The following is a 20,770-nucleotide window of genomic DNA, read 5'->3' as shown; positions in this document are numbered from 1 at the left end:
CTTTAGCAGTCAAATTTCACAAAATATTCAAGAATGCTAAATCAAAAATCCCCTGAACTTTTCAGAACCACCTTAGGGAAACCTGCTAAACATTCATTTAAACATAAGACAGGTTTGCAAGTTAAAGGACCTTCAACTTGTGTGCCAAGTTCTCAAAGGTTTTGCTGTGTAACCTGACAAAAGTTGTTCAGGCTGTGATCTGCACCACTGAAGTCAAGGGAAGCTTTTAAATCTCTTAATACATAAAAATTTGGATCTTTTTCAGCCCAGTTTTCAAACCAAAGGCCTGTAATGCAGGTACCAATAAAGTCTGTCAGCACAGGTCTCAAATCACCTCACAATATTTATTCTTTCAAAATCACCTGTGATATAAATACTACTGTTCCCTTTTTGCAGCAGAATAAACCTCAACACAGAGCCCTTGAGGTACCAGTTGTTGACCCAGATATCCATTTCTACAGATGCAGCAACAAATTGTGCCTGTAACTTTTCTTTCAAAGATGATTCACACTTTTTATGACATTTTTTTCACAGTTGTAGATAAAAAGGCACTTACCAAGAGATACCAAAAATGTTTGTGATATGGTAGTCTAGAGAGAAAAACTAAAATGTTTTAAAATGGGGGAAAGAAAGGAAATAGTAACTCCATACATCCCTAATTTGCTACTGTTCCAGCTCTTACCAAAACTTTCACATCAGATTTGGTGTCATGAAAGAAGTAAGCCATGAAAGCGGCCAGTGAGCATTTCTTATACTCTCAGGATGCTGTCTGCAGGCAGGGTCAGTGTTCTTCCCACAAAAAAGGAGGTTGATATTTAGAGAAAATAGCAGAACAAGAAGCACGTTTGAGAATTCTGCTTTTTCAGAAAGATGAGAGTGATGAAAATGCCAGAGTTGCACAATTGTAACTGCCGCTGCATAAAGGCAGGACTGAATGCTTCTACGTATACACACACACGTATGCTTCTCCACTGAAAGAATGCCTTTTTTTTTGTAATCCAGGGGGAAAAAACAGAAGGGAAAAAATTTTAGGAAAGTAATTGACACAATAAAATGGGTGGAAGAAAATGTTAGTGCTATCAAAATAGGTGGAAACATTTCCACTGACATCAGTAAAGTCAGGATTCCACTGCACCTCTGTCCTGGATTGAGAGCTCTTCCCTTTGCATACTGACTCATGTTGACAGTGAAGTGTATTTTTAGTGACAACAAAAGGCAATTTTCTAGCTGAAGGGATTCTAGATAAAGGTCAAGTAAAACTGTACATAAGCTCAAGGTCAGGTTTAATATGGTCTTTTGGATATGAAAATGAGGAGTACTTTCCTGTTTGCAGCTAAAAAGTACAAATTTTGGAAGATGTCTTCCTTGACCTACTTAGATGTGGCAGCCTGATGGCTTCAGAGTACTTCCTACTGGGGAAAAAATTCTAATAGCATCTGTCCTTTCCAAAATGCACACACATGCCAACATTAAAAGATCCATATTCTTATTTGCTTGTTCACCACAAACACAAAATACATTTTAATATTCTGCAAAGAAACACCTTACAATAACTAAAAGTATATTGTTTCCCAAAAATCAACAATTATTTCATTCATCATTAACATAACTTCATGTTAGACTTTTCTCCCTTCCTTGAATTATTATACATTTTTCCTCCCACCCTTCTTTCCCTGTAAGGGAGAAAAAACGATGTGTATGTTTTCTGAGGGAATAATTCACTGGTTTCTGCAGCTGGAGTGCCAACCTTGGCTAGTCCTGGAAAACCCAGAGAAGCACATATGGTTCCTTGAGGTGCTGTGCGTTTCTGTCACTTCAGCTCTTATCAGGGCATACTATTTTCCTTTGCAGTAATCTAATCTGGAGGAAAGTTTAAAGTATCATAGATGTAAGAAAGGGAGTAAAATCCACCTTCCTTCACTCTTCAGGTAAATAAAAGTATAACTACATTTTGCCTTTACTAGCTGAGAACTTTTTTACCAAAGTGAAGCTTATGCAAAATGCTGCTCTCTCTGACAGCACATATCAAAATGCCACAGAGTCTTCACAGATTAACTGAACAGATCCAAGTCCTAGTTCTTAATCAGCATCCCTAGACTTAGAAGAAATTCTAAAAAGTTTGGCACAGCCTTATATTTATTAAATTCTCTCTATTTTTCCATCTTTGAATCTTGTCTCAAAAGCTATACATTTATCAGTAGGCTGATATACATTTGTGACTGTCAGGTATCTTTATCATAGGCTAGATTTAACTCCCTTATCTTGAAGTTTCTGGTGGGACTCTGAATTTCATCAAATATTATGAGAATCTCAGAGTGATATCTTCCTCATCTGCCCTTTTATTTAGTATATTTCTGTGAAGAACCTCAATCTGTCTGCCCGTTTAAAACAAGCAGCCATGAATAGCCATATGAGGAGCAGCTGAGGGCACTTGGCTTTTTCAGCCTGGAGGAGACTGAGGGGAGACCTCACTGCACTTCCCAACTTCCTCATGAGAGGAAGAAGAGGGGCAGGCACTGATCTCTCCTCTGTGATCACCAGTGACAGGACCTGAGAGAATGGCTTAAGTTGTGTCAGGGGAGGTTTAGGTTGGATGTTAGAATAGGTTCTTTCCCTAGAGGGTGGTTGGGCACTGAACAGGCTCCCAGGGCAGTGGTCACAGTACCCAAGCCTGACAGAGTTCAAGTGTTTGGATGACACTCTCAGGCACAGGGTGTGAGTCTTGGTGTGCAGGGCCAGGAGTTGGACTTCAATGACACCTGTGGGTCCCTTCCAGCTCAGCATGTTCTGTGATGCTGCCATCCCCAATGCTGATCTAGTAACATTTAACAACCAGATCAAGAAGACTTTCTTGCAGACAAGCTTGTTTTTCTTATAAGTTTCTTAAGCACCTTGCGCCATCACACCCCACTGTGATGGTGTGTCTGTGCCTGCAGGAATATCTGCCATATACAGAAGAAATAGTTTCTGTTAGTTTGATAGGTAGAAAAGACATCTCATGAGCTTGAGGACTGATAAGCAGTATCATTGCACATTAAGTATCAAGCAATCATTTTCCATTTTAAGCACTTTTTATTAAGATGTAAAACTACCATACTAATTTAATTTCTGTACTGAGTAGAAATATTTGAGTGTTCCTCTTAGGAGAGCCAGAAAGTGTCTCATACCATTGAATTATATGACAAATACATAATACTAGATAAAAAATTTATACTGCCTAATGCACAAGCTATTAAGTCCCTACTATTATATTTGATGCCTGGTAGTAAATCCAAGCTAGGATGAAAAATAAAATAGATCTTTGTGTTTACTTGTACTGTAGTAACTGTCAAACAATACTAAGAATTTTTTGCCTCCATGAAGAGTGTGCATTCAGCAAAGCAGGAGATTAGCAAACATGTTTCAGGTTACAACTGAAAGTATGTTTAGATTCAAAAGCAGAAACTTAAATGTTTCCTGATGTTCTTTGGACAGATATCAAGCAGTGATATCAGTTCTTTTGTTTCTAAAAGCTAAAAAAATTATAGCTAATCCACAAAGCCAACACATATTCAAAACATAGAAGAAATTTGCCATGTCACCCACACACCTAAATCAATCTTAATGTTCAGTTGATGTAGAAAAGCCTAAATGAAAAACATGAAAATCAAATTTCAGGCTTAGTAATCACAAAGGTCAAATGTAATAGTTATTTTTCAAGTATTTGCAGGTTTAGATACAAAGAAAAGTGAAAAAACAGTAAAACATTACAGATGATGAGTTACAATGTAATGCATTCAATTTTGAATATAATTCTGAAAGTAAAAAAAAAAAACAATAAAAGATGAGTTATTGTAGTTATTGCCCATTAATAAAACCTGAGTCACAGAGTAGTGGGGAGGAGGTTCACTGGAGATTACAGGATGTTTGCTGTATCTGTGAGTGACCAAAATGGTGACCTGACAATACACAAATTGCTTCATCTCAGTTTAGCAGGGAAGTGAGGAATATCAGATCAATCTACGTTTAACAGAGGGACCAGGAGAGGAGAGCAGCAGGTTGTGCAGTCCTGCCCCCTTTGTGTGTTCCCACTGACAAGTCTCCCATGCTCCCAATCCCAGCTTGTCTCTCTCTCCCTGCTTTTCTCAGTGCCTCAATCCCCTTAGGATGATTGTCCTTCCATTCCCTGGATACTGGGGAGCACAGTTCTGAACAGAGTAGGCAGGGTTGTCGTTGGTAAAGGAATAATCCACGCAGACTTACAAAGAAAGAGCAGGTACATCTCATTTCTTTTATTAATTGGCAGAGCACTACTCCAGCTCTTTAATGAGATACTAAGTAAGGCATAATTATTTTGCCTAATGTTTTAAAGTGACACCTGGACAACACAGAAAGAGTTCTATATCAGAATTGCCTGATGTGGGCAAAATATCATCAGTAGGCTACTTTGTTTCCCCAAAAAAATATACTCATTTACCTTTTTTATGTATTAGCTATGAACATGTATCTTGCTGACTCCACCAGCCTCTTTTCTTAGTGTCCAGGTTCAAACACAGAGGATATGTCTATCTGAATACTAAAAATTAAAAAAGCAGTTGACACTTGGGTAAAGGCCTCCTTTATTAGAAAATACTATGCCACATGCACCTGTTTTTTTCAGGAAATCCTTAGTATGACTTGACAATTTTCTGAATAAGCATCTAAGCTGCAGCAATCAGTACAACTCAGCACTGGACCTTGCTGCTTTTGAAATTTGGAACCAACCCAAAGTTACAGAATAGCTGGCACTTTTTCAATAGTAAATAGTCTTCTTGGCTAACTAGTGTAAATGAAACTTCATAAAATAATTTTCCACTTTGCAGGCAGATATCCTAAGCAGATTTCTTGATTCTAATAATATTTAGATTTATTATGCTGTTTCTCACTTTTCTATTTCTTCTTTACTCTGTCACCCAAGGGTATCAATTACTTGTTGCTTTTTCATATATACTGACTTCATTTATATGCATGTCTCACATGAGATTTGTTATATTACTGTATTTCTCTATGTAAATAATTTTCTCAAATTGTTGCAGTGCTGAGCTAAAATAATATGTATATATTATGCTCCTGATATATTTAGGGCTCTAATCTTGTTTCATAAAGCTATAGCATGATTCATAGAATAAACCCAAAGGAACAAAACCATTGGATTCAAGGGCACACTTTCAGTAAACTCAACTAAATCTACAAGGGCATGAGAAGCAGGGTACAGGGAGTTATGTGACTTCCAGGAAAAGTGTCCAAAACAAGTTAGAAGCTTCCAAGGCTTTGCGTCTCCCTCAATATGGCTGACAGGATACTCCATTTGTGAACTATTCCCAGACTCCATAAGGCAGGGAGAAGAATGGACTCTGAAGCCGGTCTGTGACTCCTGTGAGGAAAACTGAGGCTCAAGTCCATGTCCAAATGGGTAATTAGTAATACTACTACTGCCATTACAGGTGGGACAGGCAGAGATCCATCACAGAATGCCAGGCAGTTATGGCTGTGATTCAGCTGGTAACTGGATCAGGCAAAGTAAATCTGAACGAAGTTTTTTGAATATGCTCCAACTCCCAGGCCATTAGGTCTCTGGAGTTGTAGGAGGAGGTTTATTTTCCACAGAGAATATTTAACACGAGATTCCAGTTCAAGAACCCATTCAGACAACGTTGCTGCAGCCATAGAAGATAAGCTGTTGTCATCTTTTCTTTCAGGATAAAAAGCTTTCTGCTGCCTCACAGGATAATGCTTTAAGAGACTTTTTTGCCAAAACTGTGAGGTCAGAAGAGGGCTCTTCTATTAAACCTTCCTGGGTCTTAAATTTCTTCCACTTCATATGTCACAGGCTCCTTTCAGTTTGCTGACCTGGGAAGGTTCTCAGGACAATGCCTCAGTGTCCCAGGGTGACAGGAGAGGAAACATGCACTTCTCAAACACCTCTCTCACATTGTCACTTACAGTAAAGCACTGACTTTCAGCCTGATAATATGAGAGAAACAACTAGAAATAAGAAAAGCAAGGAGGGAGTCATACAGAGAGTGCAATTTACTTTTATAGTACCTGATGTTCACAAAGACAGTGAAGGACAGATAGCCATGCAGACACCACCACATTCAAAGCTATGTGTTCCCAAGACTAGGGCCTGGGGCACACCCCATACAGCCTCTCTCCATTCCTAAATGTCCTCTCTAAGATGCCCCAAGTTGGCTAAAGGGCAAATTAATTCCTTATCTATCTTCCAATGCATACTATTGCCTTCTGACTCTCTCAAATAGTAACATCCCATGAGGCAACATACCTTATGTGGATTACTTAAACCTACATATATGTATTTGATTTGCTATTTCAACCTTGTCTAGCAAAACAGTTATCAAAGATAGATACTGGTCTAGTCTGACACAACTGGCTTTTGTTCAAAACACATTGCATTTTATCCAACTGTCCATGTAACTCCATGTCCTTGAATTACCCTTTTCCTTCAAAAGGTGTTCAAAGACTTTGCTTAGTTCTGAGGTCAGACAGTCATCCTCAACCCAAAATACTTATCTCTGTCCTTGACTACTGTCATATGTCAGATGAAGTTGTATTTTTCTATAGCTGGGCCTTAAATGCAGGGGTCAAATGTTTTTCAACAGAAAAATCAGCTTTCAACTGAATAGAAATGCCCTTGGAAAAATTCTGACTTTTCATTGAAGTGTCAGGCATCGAAACCTAAAAACAATTTCAACTGAGAAATCAAAGATATTTCTATTATAAAAGTTAACTTAGCATCTTGCAGAAATTTAGTTCAAGTCCCTCACTCTGATCAAACAGTGCTTTCCTAGGGGTGGAATAGTCAAGAACTACTATGACAGAATCCAGAATAACACCTGCGGTCATGCACAGGTATAGAGAATAATATTTTAGAAAGGGGAAGACAGAGAGCTCCTGACTGCAATCTAGAGGTGTATATTCCAAAAATAGCAACTTCACAGTGGTGAAAATACCAAATTTTCTATTGACCCCTCTCAAAACTACATTGAAACACTCACCAATTCATAGCAATTCTCCATTGACAATTACCATTTTAGGTCTATCAACCAGACAATTCTTAACTAATTTAATGTGTGTCTTATTGATACTGTAGAGAAATAATTTCATCATAATGCCATTTCAAATACCACAACAAAGCTAATTAAATGAAGACCATTTTTATCAGATTTGTAATTTCATCACAGGATAAAATTAGACTGGTCTGACAAGATCTATTTTCTATAAAAACAGTCTGAACAGTCTTATATATAGGTTAAATAGATGTTATTTTCTCTGTGTTACAGTTCTCTTCTTCCTCAAAAGCCACAGGGAAAAGAGTTTCAAATACAGCCTAAAATGGTCTATCTCCAAGAGGCTGGAGAAGGTTATTAGTACCAAACACCAGAAAACATATTTATTTTTAGGATTTATATTACGTACTTTTAAATTAGTTATGATTTACTAATAAAAAAGCATAACTTTTTACAATTTACAATATTAAGCCTGTTTGATACTTAGTCCCCAGATTTCACCATAAACTGAGGGAAAATAAGTGTATAAGTGTCACTTTAAAATAATTTCTTGGAAACTTAATGTCTGGTAAAAGACAGTAAAAATTTCCAGTTTTGACAAAGCCAAAACATTTATTTGAACTTCCTTTTTTTTTTATTTTAAGTATTTGACTTGAACTTTCCAGACAGCTCATTTCCTGAGACAACACTGCAAGCTCTGCATCTTCTAAAGGTGTGCCTTGATGCCAGTAATTTCTATACTGCAGTGTTACATAAAATTCATTAAGTACTCAGAAATATGACTGCTACTGCTAAGATGCCCAGTAAGTTTAGCAGTAAGTTTGAAGTTTCCACACTTTCTGCAGGTTTTCTGGTAGCCTCAGCTTTCTGTTTTGTTGGGGCGGGGGGGGGCCCTTTGGGGGATCTTTGTTTTGTTTCAATTTAGATTATTAATTAGGAAGAAAAACCTAGATATAGTGGCCCATACTGCAGTACTGGAAGGCCTTGCTAACTCACGTGACTCTGGTACCCCACTTTGACAGGGGCTTGGAGGACTGTGTGACCTCAGTACCTCGCTGACACGCCAAGGAACACCTTGCCTTGGGAGTCTTCATGGTGAAGCTCTGGACAAGAGCTTATTACAGTTCAACACAAACAACTCAGCCCTTAGACCACACAGAACTGACACTACCTCAGTCTGAAGGGCAAATTGAAGTATTCAGACTGATTTCCAAACACTTTCCAGGACTTTTGCAGTTCACACACAGTGAGTCTGGTCCACTGCCTTAGCTCATCTGGAGAGCTGGAAGCTTGTCAAATCTGGTGCTGCTCACAGCAACACAGGTCCAGACAAGATTTCAGTTCTTTGCTTTATCTTCTGTTCACTGCACTGGTTATTACTGAGTTAGCTCCAGCCACACCACTGCAGATCAGTTATTTACAGGACCAGACTGTCCATGCTGCTCTCACAGACTTAGAAGTCATTTTGACGTCTGAGAGGTCTTAGTCACAGGCATTCCAGGAAACCAAAGCAAGCACGGCTGCTAAACATAACTCCTAGAAAGTTGAAGCCCCAGAGTAGAAAGGACCATGCTTTGCTTCCCTTTCATAGCAGACTGCAGAGCTATGCAAATGTGCTGGAGGGAGTTAACTGCACTGCTAAAAACTGATCCACTCTGCATTCAAAAAAATTCTGTGAGAACTCAAGATGTCAAGTGCCTCCAAGTGACCAAATTCCTTCTTACGCTCTCTCACAGGGGAAAAACAGATCAATAGGATTAGTTATCTAAATGTTGTCATCAAAGTCAGCTGTCAGCAACATCTGCCAAACAATAATTTAACTATAGTTTTATGTGGGGAAAAAATAGCTGTGAAAAAAAGGAAATAAATGGAGCATAAGGTCACACAGAGTTAGGCTTTTGAATGCAAATGTGTATATGTATGGCCAGACTTCGCGATGCAGATTTGGGCAGGGCTCTCCCCACACGGGTGTGCCCTTCCAGCCTTCACAGTGGATTTTTTAGGTGAGGCTCAGTGTGCACAGAACTGGCCCCACCGTTTAAGTCCTGAGGTCCATTTGCCATGACCGAGCAAGCTTGGACAGTGACAATGAAGTCCTCGGGACTGTCACAGCACCAGGTACTAACCGGGGCTGACCCTGCTGAGCATCCGAGATCTGGCGGGATCAGATGGCAGGGAGACATCGAACTGCCAGGAGACGGTCCCCACTGAGACTCAAACTCAGGACCTTGGGATGCAGAGTCCAGAGTGCTCTCCTTTAAACCGCAGGACCGCCCTTGCAAATGTAAGTCTAAATCAATTAAAACATGAATGTATTTGGAAATGAGCCATTACAGTCAAATCTGAGTGGCATACAGTTTTGAAATCAGACCTGGATTAGGAGTTGAGAGCAGGGATTTTCAGATATGGGAAAGGAAAAGAAAAGCAGGGATCTCAATGAATGTGTTTCTTAACCAAGTCACATTCATAGAATAACTATATCTGCTCATGCACAGTATTGCTGAATTTTGTATTATGAAGAGCTGATGACTGAAAGGCCAATAACTGCCCTATCCCCTCTGTAATAATCAGAATGAGAAAGCTTCATGCCCATTCATGCCCCACACTCCTCCTCGCCCCATTGCTGTGTTTGTGTCACCAGAGCACATGCACAGGATACTGCAGTAATAAATAGAAGGGAATGATGCCACCACACAAGTCACTTGTCACACTTGCAAAAATCTCTGTTGTTCCCACCCCACATCTCTCAGACTTTCTCCCTCACAGCTCCCAGGAAAGCCTCCTGTGCTAACACAGTTATCCTGCTCCAGGCTGGTACAGGGAGAGGAGCAGTGGGATGAGCTGTCCCAGGTGGAAATCTAGTGCTTGCTTTTTCTATTTCTGTTTTATATTTGATAAGCTTCTCTGCTGATCAAAAGGTAGTTTGATCTCTTAATATGTATCCTCTGTTCTGTTATTCTAATCTGCCACTGACAGATTAAACAAAGTTGTTTGTTAAAAAAAAAAAAAAAACAAAAACAAAGTATCTTTCTTCAACAAAGTATTCTAGTTTACCTATTCAGAACTTTAAGCTCTAATTTGCTTGAGTATAGAATATTAGGATAAATACCTCATTTTCCTTCTGTGTTCCCTATTTTTTTCTTGGATATGTGCCATAATTCATTATCCTCAATTTTTCTTTGCCCTGGAATTAACCTACCTCTTAGGGAACACTGTATTGTGAGAGTTTTCTAACTGGTCCTCTGGTTTAAAATATCCTTACAACAGCAAAGATCTGGCTTGCCAGAAGGCTGCTTTCTTTGGATTACAGCAGAACCTATTCCTGGGCAATGTGTTTTCACTTATTCAACACCGAGCCCCCTCCACATCTTAAAGTGCTTTCTTCACAAACCTATTAGAGACTTCCAGTTTCATCCAGCCAGCTAACTGGGCATATAACATGGATTACACATTGGAAAATGCTCCAGGAGGATCTGAAGACAATCTCTGAACCAATCTGCTCACAGGAGTAGAGATTTTCAGAAGCTATATTAAACTAAATAAGCTTTCTATTAACAAGATTTTACAAAGGCTGTCCTGCTCTCAGAGGCTCAACACAGGAGACCTAAACATTGCTTATTTTGAGCCAGTCCCAGCACATCTGACTCATTACCAAACTGGCCAGAAGCACAACACACTACTGAGTAAAATACACTTGTGCAGAACTGCTAAACCACGTCCTGAACCTGTCACACAGCTTTTTAATCTACCTCCATATCTAAAGGTTTCTCCCAGTCATACAATTTAATAAGCAACACTATATTTCCATGACTACATAGCACATTGACCTGTTGCTGTCAGCGTGGTCAAGGGCTCCTCCCAGTCCAGGTCTCCTTGGCATCCTGCTTTCATGTTCTCCACACATCCCTGATCACAGTTCTGGGCCAAGAGAACAGTGTTCTGGTCTGCACTCTCACTGTACCAACCAGTCCTCAAAAAGCTTTTTCATAATTTTCATTTTTCCTCAGAGCTCTTCTCCTCTGGCATGACACCAGACTCCTTATTTACTTTTTATCCCAGTTTCTGAGAAGGGAGGGGAGATGGTTATTTTTATACAGGTATTTTTTCTAAATGATAAAGTGGGTTATCACTTTTGTTTCTGTTTTTGTTAATATTTTACAAAAATAAGTAAGCTTTATAATAAAAGACATGCTGGTCCTCCAAGTCTTCCTCCATGTTCCCAGTTCAACATTCCACAAAATCATGCAAGAAAATAAATTCTTTACAAGATTTTCTCATAAGGGATCATATTTCCCTCTCAAGTTGTACCTTTATAAGTGTGAGAGCATCCTTTAACTCTTAGCAATGCAGAAGCTGGAGATTTGTCAAAAACAGTCTTCACAGATCTGTGAACCATTTTAACTGTTATTGGACTGCTATGTCTAATGCAGTGATGAAATCTAATCTGATTTCTTGAAAAAATGCCAAATAATTATATTTCTATTTGAAGATACTTTTGGTGCACTGGCTTTGGTTCTCAATTTCCATCACCAGAGGCCCATAGCAAGAATATTACTCCAGCTGTTGCTTGCAAAGTTGTATGGCTTGCCTTCACTGCAGTATTTTAGTTTAAGCAAAATGATGTCCATTTGGCAAGTCTTATTCACATGACTCTTTTGTTACTCACTTCTTCCACCCCCCTTCCTGGTCCCCAAGTTCTCCTGTTACAGAGTAGAGACTACAACCATAGTCAGGTCCCGTCTTGGTAGGTGCAAATTAGATATAATTGATTGATGAAAGGTTTCTAAAAGCTTTATAGCTTTCACTTTATTTGAATCAAATCTTCCCTCTCCTCTTCTGTGATGCAATTGAAGTAACTAATTTGATCAAAACTTTGCACATATACTTGGTTGCATTTCAACTTTAAGGTTTATTCTCCCTTTATCTTGCAAATTATTAGATTTGCAGTGCCACCGGTACCAAATTGCCATTAGCAAGGCCTGTGACCACTGCCAGTGCTCATTCTTCACACATCTGTTTTCTGGAATACTTCTCAGACAGATGGTGATGCCAAGGACAATCTCATGAAACAAAATCTTCCACGCAGAGTGTAAAAATCCCTGCTAACTCGCCTGTGCCTCTCAACTCTTTCCCTCTGCCAGCCCCAGGGTTCAAGCACTTTATACACTGCCTGTGCTTCATGTGAAGAGCTTCAAAGTGATCTCATCTGAGGCAGCTGGCACCAGAGACTTGCTAAGGCTTTTGGGGTCTGTGCACAGCCAGGGCACAGCAGTGTTCATCCTTTCTAATGCAATCATTTAGCTTACTCATGCCATAGGTATCTTCAGTTTTGTAATCATGCTAAATGTACCATATGCAGAAGTTCCTTTTCTGCAAGAAAAGAAACTCTATTGCCAAGCCACGGGTAGACCAGTTTTGCAATGTCCTGACAACTTTTTTGTGCCTTCAAACATGCCAAGAAACTTTTTAAGTTTTCTGAGTTGAAATTTCTTTTTATGAATCCCATACTCACTCAGGTTTTCACTATTTCAATGATCTTAGTTTTCATTTGTGCTGCTGGGTTTGGTGCCATATTTATTACACAGAAATTAATATGCTTTTTATCTTTTTGTTCTTCTAAATGCAGTTAATATGGTATTTCCTAATTATAAAAACAGATGCCTTTCTTATACTCCTATTTTTGCTTGGTATGGAGGATGGCGTGTTTGATTTCTTATATTTTGCCTCATGAACTCTATATTATCATGTCCTGAGGCAGGATTCATTTCACCAAGTTCTAGATTCTTAATTATGAGTCATCTAATTTAGTTGTTTAGACTCTTTTATAGTCGATAAAGGAAAAGAAACTCATCCTAATTTCAATTAAATCCAATTAGTATCATGCTGTAGTGCTGGAGTTAACTGTCTTGGGATTTGGGCATTTCTCTGTACTGATGAAATGTCAGACTGGTAGGTTAGTTGTCTTCCAGATACCCTACTGCAAAGTGTCAAAGATAGGGGAGACAAAGACTATCAATGATGTCTAGTTAAAAATCACCAGCACGCATTTCAAAAAGTCCCATGCACATCATCAACGCTGATGGCACTGCTGCAACACAGCCTGACCTCTTCCCTGCATGCAGAGCTGACTCATGTGCACCTCAGCTGTGTGGGTTAGTGGGCTGTACTTTTGTGGGTGTTTTCCATTTGTTTGAGGCTTGGTTTTGTTGTTGGTTTTGTTTTGTTTGTTTGGGGGGTTGGGAGGGTATATGGGGGGTTGTTGGGGTTTTGGGGGGGGGGGGGGGGGTTGTTAGATGAAGGGTCACTTCCTTGTCACTATACAACTGACATGAGAAGTTTTTTTCTTCTCTTTATCTGCCTCACATGGTCTGCATCTTCCAGACCTCTTTCTAATGTTAATTTGTCTGACATTAGTGCCTCTTTGTATATTCCTTTTGGATCTTATATGATCTTCCATCCTTTGCATGATCTACCCTTCTATTTTCAAAAGTAGCTGCAGTATCATTCATCAATTATATAAGCAAGTCTCCAATTATGTCTTAAGACTTTTTTCTTCCATGGAGGTGTTATACTCAGGATATAATAGGCTTCAAATATCTTGAGTAAGATGTCTGTTCTCATCTCTGCTTCAGTGAGCTCACAACTAGAAAACTGGTCTGCAAATACCCCAGACATTTTACTCGGCACGTGTAAGAAAACAAGCCACTTCTCAGTCTGCAGCTACTCATGTAAAAAAAGATCTGACTAAGATCAGTTCTATTAACTTCCTTCATTTTTCCCCACATCTCTGCAATGCTTCCAGTTTCAAAGTTGAAAGCAGCAAAATTCTCACCCATATTCTGCAGAGAAACCAGAGTTAATTCTTGGGGTCTGACATTACATCTGGGTCTAGAATACAAGTCAAACAGACTTTCCTGCAAGAACACGCTGGACTAGATTTTATTAATGCTGATTTTCATCACCCTCCCTTCTCTCAGACAAGAGAGACAGAAGGAATCTTATTAAAAAAGACCTGATTACTTGACTTTGCAGAGTTACGGTATGATTCTTTTTATCCTCAGTTGTTTAATATTTTAAATTATAACAGTAGCAGGAATTTTTAATATTTTTACACCTTTTCATAAAAACTTTCAAAAGTCACAAATAACTAGAGCAGATTTTGCTAGTAACAGGTATAAGTTAAAATATTTTTCCCAGGTTTAGTGATTCTTTTCAGCTTTCTCCACAGGACAGATTGGGTTCTCTTTAAATGTTAAATCACTGTAGATCTTATGGTCTTTTCAAAAACATATTTGTTATTCTAACTATTAAATCTAAAATAACCATTGCCCAACTTTTCAACTCTGGTAACTCCCCATCCTCTGAACATTCTGTGGTGTATAAAACAGTATCCTCTCTCACAGGAGCCAGAAGGACAGACCTCTCTAGAACACCTTCCCTTCTCTGGACCATTTTAATCTGCTGTGCACACTTCAGACCTGGCCATTTCCCTGTGCCTCCCCAGCTCCGTCCCACACAGGCTGTGCCACCCAGCACACAAATAAGCTCAGGCAGCTGTCACAGGAGCCAGCCACGTGCACAGCTCAGCCACAGGAAAGCTCCATGGTTTGCCTGCTCCCACTCAAACACTACTAAAATGGAAATGTTTGATCTTTAGGCTAACACATAGCTAATATCAAATCATCTTGTTTAAAAAAGCAACACACACACAAACACTAACAAAGAGCAAAACATCTATTTTCCTTACTAAGAAAACAGTTGAAAGAATAGAAGTGACATCTTTCCCTCAGTACCTTTTCTCATGTCTTCATAAACACAACAAAAAGTAATATTAAAATCCTAAATAATCTACAAATTCAGACCCAAAAATATTCACAAAAGGGACATTAAAACAAAAGGCTGCAAGTCTCAAGAAGTCTTGAAAACATTGGACAAAGGATAGATTTTGGGAGTGGTAGCATTAACTTCTAGAGACTCATGCCTACTGCAGAACTACAGCACTCAGCAGTAGAGTATCAAATAACACACATGTAACAAATGTGTATTTGTAGCAGTTGGATATAGGAGAATATTGTCTGGCAACTTTGCTATATGTAATTTTGAATCACAAGAATTCATGTACTTTGGGCCTTTTTAATAGTAAATACGGTGTGAGCATATTTGTGTTTGTGGAGGATGTGTTTGCCTTCAGTCACAGAGCCCTCAGTATGTGAGGAGGCAAAAGGCAAACCACCTTTTGGGCCAAAGGCAGGGCTTTACAGAGCTTCCAGCTGTGAGCACATCTGGTGCATTGGTCAGGGGGTGGAGGAAGTACTTGGGTCTATGTTTTTGGTCCCTGTGGTTGGTTTGTGGGGGTTTTTTCATGAGTTCCCCCTTGAACAAGTTATTTCTCTCTATCATGTTTTTCACAGCAGAGACACAGCTGGACTAGGATTCTGTTCCTCCAGAAAAGAAGAGTGACCCTCTTAAGTCCAAGCCAAAACAGGCACAATGGTTTTGCCAGAGCATATTTCCACATTTGAACACACTAATGCTATCGTGTCAAAAAGATAAATAGTGATTTTTGCCAACATCCTCAAACTTGTACAGAACATGTCAATTTAACAGAGTGCAGTCACAAATTTTTAGGTTGTGATTTTTCTTCCTAAGATAATGTTAGGTTTTTTTACAACACAGAATTTTCTGCATAATGAAAACCTAAACATTCTCCAACATGGCTAGTGTCAGTAGTGCTTCTCATCAATTTTATCTGAGACCTCTCACTTGAAAAGGCTGTTTCAAGGTTACCTGTATTTTTGTGAGTCAGGAGTTACATACGAGGAAAATTTCCATAATACATGTTTGTTTCAGACATAATATTAAAAGAGCACAATTCACAATTCCTTGGTTTGGTTCCCGATGAATTCTCGAGAGATTATTTTTAAACACACTGCACTTAGAGCAAAGATCTCATACTCCACCATGGAGATGCCTAAACTGGATCACATTGGAGATCTGGGCCTTTTTGAAAGTGGAAGAATAACCACACCACTTCTCAGTTTCAGAGCTAAATTCTGACAGGGCTTTTGCTACTGAGCACGTTGTACCCCCCACACACAACCCTTACTGAAACTGGTGAGCCCCAGCTGGTGTAACTCTGGACTATCTGGGCTTTGCTTATTGCTGGGCAGCACAGCAGAGGACAGAGCAGAGTCAGACTCAGAAGAGACAGAAACTGAACCAGGATGGGGGAAACATCTAAATGTCAGTGAGACAGAAAGGGAGAGGAACTGTGCCTGAATAGTGTGAGAGAAGACATAAGGGTCAAATAGCAACAGCGAGACACAGGGTAAATACTTCTAGCATGGGAACCAGGAGTGGAAGCCTGGAGATCAATAGAAAAATTGGTATTTTATAATAAAAATAACGCACAATATCGTGCCAGCACTGTACATGGATTAAAATTCTGTGCCTGTGCATATACTGGCATCCTGAATTCAGTTTCATAAATTAGAAGTCAGCACCTCTACAATGTCAACAATGCTCTTTAACACAGTGTGTTTTATGGCTTGGAGTCTGAGCCATGCAGGTGGGCTGTTCTGCCCACAGAAGGCTGGAGGGCAGAGCAAGGCTTTCCTGCCCCCTCTTCCCTGTTCCTGAATTGGGCAGGCAGGAATTTGGTTCAACTGTATTTTCCAAGTTATGCCAAGATGTTACACAGACTGCTTTTAAAATCGGAAGAAACTCAGTGTAATAGAAAAAGGTAGATTTAGTGCTATTTAAATTACTTCTCCCTGGAGATGCAACTAGAGCAGCTGGAGTGTGATAAGTCTTCTTGCCAACCTTAAAATGCTGTAGACCCACGTCCAATACATGTTTGAAATGCCAGCACTACACACAGACTTTCTTCCTCTTTTATGCTGCACTAAACGATGTGATTATGTCTGTAATGCTATAAAGCAACTGTGTCAACAATAAAGAGGAAATATTTATGGCATAGGTTATTAAAACAATGAAAAATAGGCCAGTGCAATTTAAGTTCTTTTACTGGGCTGAATAATAACTAGTTAAATAAGGAACAAAGATAAATAATTTATTACAGAATCATCACAACAAGCACAAGAAAATTGCCTTTACTTTAAACTGCATCTCAAGGGCTTCAAAGCAGAAGCACAGACAATACACAATGTGTCAGAGCAAATGCACAAGGAAGGGCATTTAGAGAACCTGTTGCAAAATTAAGTAATCACTCAACTTCAGAACATCTGTGTACACACACAGCAACCAGTTAAACACACCAGACACAAAAGTTTATGTTAAGCAGACTGAAGACTCCTGCTGTGGCTGAGTGGGTTGCCTGCTTCAGCACACAGCCTCTACTGGTGCAGGGGCAAAACCAGGACTCATTCTTACTGAGTGGTATAAAAAGCTCATTATGAAATTATTAGGAAGGCTGCTTACAAATAAGGCCTAGCTCAGATATCATCAGATTAAGAACTGTAGAGTAATATCCATCTTCAGTTACTTATTCTGTAAGAGAATAAAAAGAGCAGAGCAGACAACTCAGTACAATCAAATGCAACTTCCATTACAAGCCTGTATTTTTCACACTCACTCTGACAACTCAGTTCAAACAGTTCAAGTTGTTTGTAATAACAAAGCAAATATTTCCAAAGATTAAAACAGAATGAGACTTGTACTTCCATTTTTGGCCTTTTCATTAGGTTTATCTGAAGTGCTGAAAACAGAACAACTCTAATCTATAGCTTTCATACTTTGCCTTTTACTAATAGCTCTTAACTGCTTGGCAGTTTGGAGGTTTGAGATAAGTGAGAACTGACCAGAAAAGGATTGCTTGGCTTGATTTTACTCCAAAAGAAATGAGGCAATCTAAACTATCCCTACACAATCTGATCTCATGAGATTCCCACCTTGATCATGGCTTTGATAAGAATTTATATTAAAATCTCAGCATCTTTTCTCAAGTAGACTCAATTTTTCACACTAAATCAGCACAGACCCTGGATGAAGAAATCGCCCAATCTTCTGACAGCTGCAGCTTAACTTAAAAAAATATACAAATGCATACATACAAACTCCATACACTACAAAACAACTTCTATGGCTGTAGTAAAGAGGAGAGAACAAGTTATTTAGCCTTTCAATTTGTAAATGAGATCATAGGCATATTTTATCTAACAGTTTCTTCAGGATAAAAAATGTTGACTTTGTGGGTAAAACAGCAGTACCATAAACAAGTAATAATGAAAAAAAAAAGGGAAGCACTGGTGTGGTTAGGTTTAATACCCAGTGTTCCTTCCTCTGTATTTCTATAACATTGCAGCAGAACTTGATTCTCTACTCAGTGTCACATTTGTTCCTTTCTTCTTAAAGGAGACAGGGAGAAAGTGGGGAAGATGGCACAAGCAAGATATCAAGACAAAGGAGCAGGGGAGAGAAAGTGGGATGACAAATCAATAAAGCAAGTTTTTCCTAGCAGCAAAAATAGCTGACAGACCTGCTTCCCACAGAACACTGAAAGTTGCTTTGAGAGTAAAAGTAGCAGAGAAGGTAAGTCAGCTTGAAGGACTCATGGAAGAGCTGTTATTGACAGATAGCAGATGATGTAATTGCTCAAGATAAACAGGTTTTTCTTTTATCTCAGTAAAGGACTTTTGGATGAAAAGATTGGAAAGACAGGTGCAAGACAGCAGCATAAAGCCTCTTTCTAACTTACTTACATATTTTTATATAAAGAAGCATTGATGTATGAAGTGTAAAACAAATGCATTGAATGCCAAAAATAAAGTATTACTCTGAGCAATAAAGAAACTTAATATTACATGAAATACACTTGGTCTATTGAAGGACTGCACTGATCTTCCAAAAGACTGAGTATATGTAAGAAAATGTTCACTACTGTTCTCACATAAATTATCTGATAGAGTGGCATCTTAAATTGTCCTGTTTACTCTTGTAGTCTACTGTTTGCTTCAAGTGTGATCTCTCAAGCAATTTTAACAGGAAGCAATCTAGTACACACTTCCTCTCTTTCCAGCTCCTACTGCATTTGTATCCCATAACACATCAGCTTCAGCCATTCTGGTACCTTTTCAAGACAGGTTTTGAGCATCAAATAATTTGGAGTTTGTTTTGGGAGTTGTATTTTGGCTTGGTTTTTTTGCTATAACTGAAAAACATTAAACAAGAACTGATGTCAGGTGAATGTATACAGTAATGGGTGGGGAAAGAGTATTTTCTATCTTTCCATTCAGATTATTTCTGTGTGCTTTAAAATGGAATTTCTTTGTGTAATTGGGCAGCATGTTTATATCAGTACCTCTGCAGGAAATATTCTTTAACAAACCTCCCAGATACCTAAAACCCATCTTAACCCACAGTGGTCCACCTCTCACAGCAACATTACCTGAATGGTGCAATCCTGTTGCCAGGCTTCTGACCAGCCCCAGGGTGTATGGGGTAAGTACCTACTTGGTTAATTGTGCTCGAAGTGTTGTCTAAAACCTGTGTACACCCAGCTGAACGCATCACAACCTGCCACTTTTGATTCAACACCTGGGTACAGTCCCTTTTCTAAAACTTCTTATTTTTTAGTGTAAGAATTATAAAATCTCTTCAGAGCTGTGGAGAAGGGGTTTCAAAAAGTACAGTGTTACCTTGCCACAAATGGCCACTAAATAATGTGAGCTTGAAACATGAGTGACGTACTCTAAATAATTCAGCCAGATGCTGAAAGCATGGGCTGTCCATTAGCATAGCACTGAAATAATTTTAATTATATTTTTAAGCACTAAAATTACCTAAAATACCTGAAGGGCAAGTTATGTTTCTCAACACTGCTCAAGTGCACAACATGGTAAGTAACTATTCGCTTTAATCAACAAGATGGTAAATCATCACCTGAAAAAATAAGCAAATTAACAAAATAGAAGTGAAACTGCATTAGATTTGTTCTTCATTTAAGCTTTAACAAAAATCCTCCTCAAGAGTCTCTCTTCCATCTCTTGTTTGAATACAGGATCAACTGAAGCATGGTGACACAGATTATACCATAAATAATGATGAATTGACTGAAAACCATGAATCGTCTGCTCATATCCCAGGGCCAGCACAGGGCAGCACAGGCTCCACCCAGGCCACAACCAAGGAAGACATCCATGAAGGAGACCTAGGGTTAGGAGAGTACAAACTTCAGCTTTCACACCCTGGAGATCAACCCTAGATGAATTCATTGGCATGAACAGGTAATGCCAATCAGAAGAAACAAGACCAAAAGAAACAAGAGATCCTATTATGTGAACAAGAGGCCAGAAAAATTTACTAAGCACAAAACTCAAAGACAACTTATATTTCACCAACTAAATGCCTGCTCCTCCTAGGAAAGCAGTTTACTGTCATCCACTCACCTACAACAATATGCAGGTTGTGCAACTGCAGCAGTTTCTAATCTAAAGACATAGAGCAGTACCAGACCCCTGTAAACCCAGTAGTCATGTGTTGGCTCAGCACCTGACTGTACCATGCCCCTCCCATGTACACAGGCCTTTGAATGTTACTGAGAGCCTTCAGGAAGTTGGAATGGAGGGAAATAGCTTCCCAACATTCATGCTCATCATATGATGACAGCTCTTCTATACAGCTGGTCCTGAAAAGACCCACAGTTACTCCAGTAACTATTACATTTATAAGGAAAAAGCGGAAGATACTTTGCCCAATGAATGTGA

General features: G+C 39.1%; 1 protein-coding gene across 1 annotated transcript in view; it reads left to right on the top strand.

The window, feature by feature from the left end:
- The window catches only part of SLC9A9 (solute carrier family 9 member A9), a 164,962-nt gene extending 144,694 nt beyond the window's left edge, over nucleotides 1–20,268 (top strand). The window contains 2 exon segments of the mRNA XM_071566866.1: nucleotides 19,400–19,505; nucleotides 20,065–20,268. Coding sequence (XP_071422967.1) covers nucleotides 19,400–19,505; nucleotides 20,065–20,268 — 310 coding nt within the window.
- The last annotated feature ends 502 nt before the right edge of the window (nucleotides 20,269–20,770 follow it).

This window comes from Pithys albifrons, chromosome 11 (assembly GCF_047495875.1).
Source record: "Pithys albifrons albifrons isolate INPA30051 chromosome 11, PitAlb_v1, whole genome shotgun sequence".
Lineage (NCBI taxonomy): Eukaryota > Metazoa > Chordata > Aves > Passeriformes > Thamnophilidae > Pithys > Pithys albifrons.
Note: the sequence above shows the minus strand (reverse complement) of the source record. Positions and strands in the feature narration are given on the sequence as shown.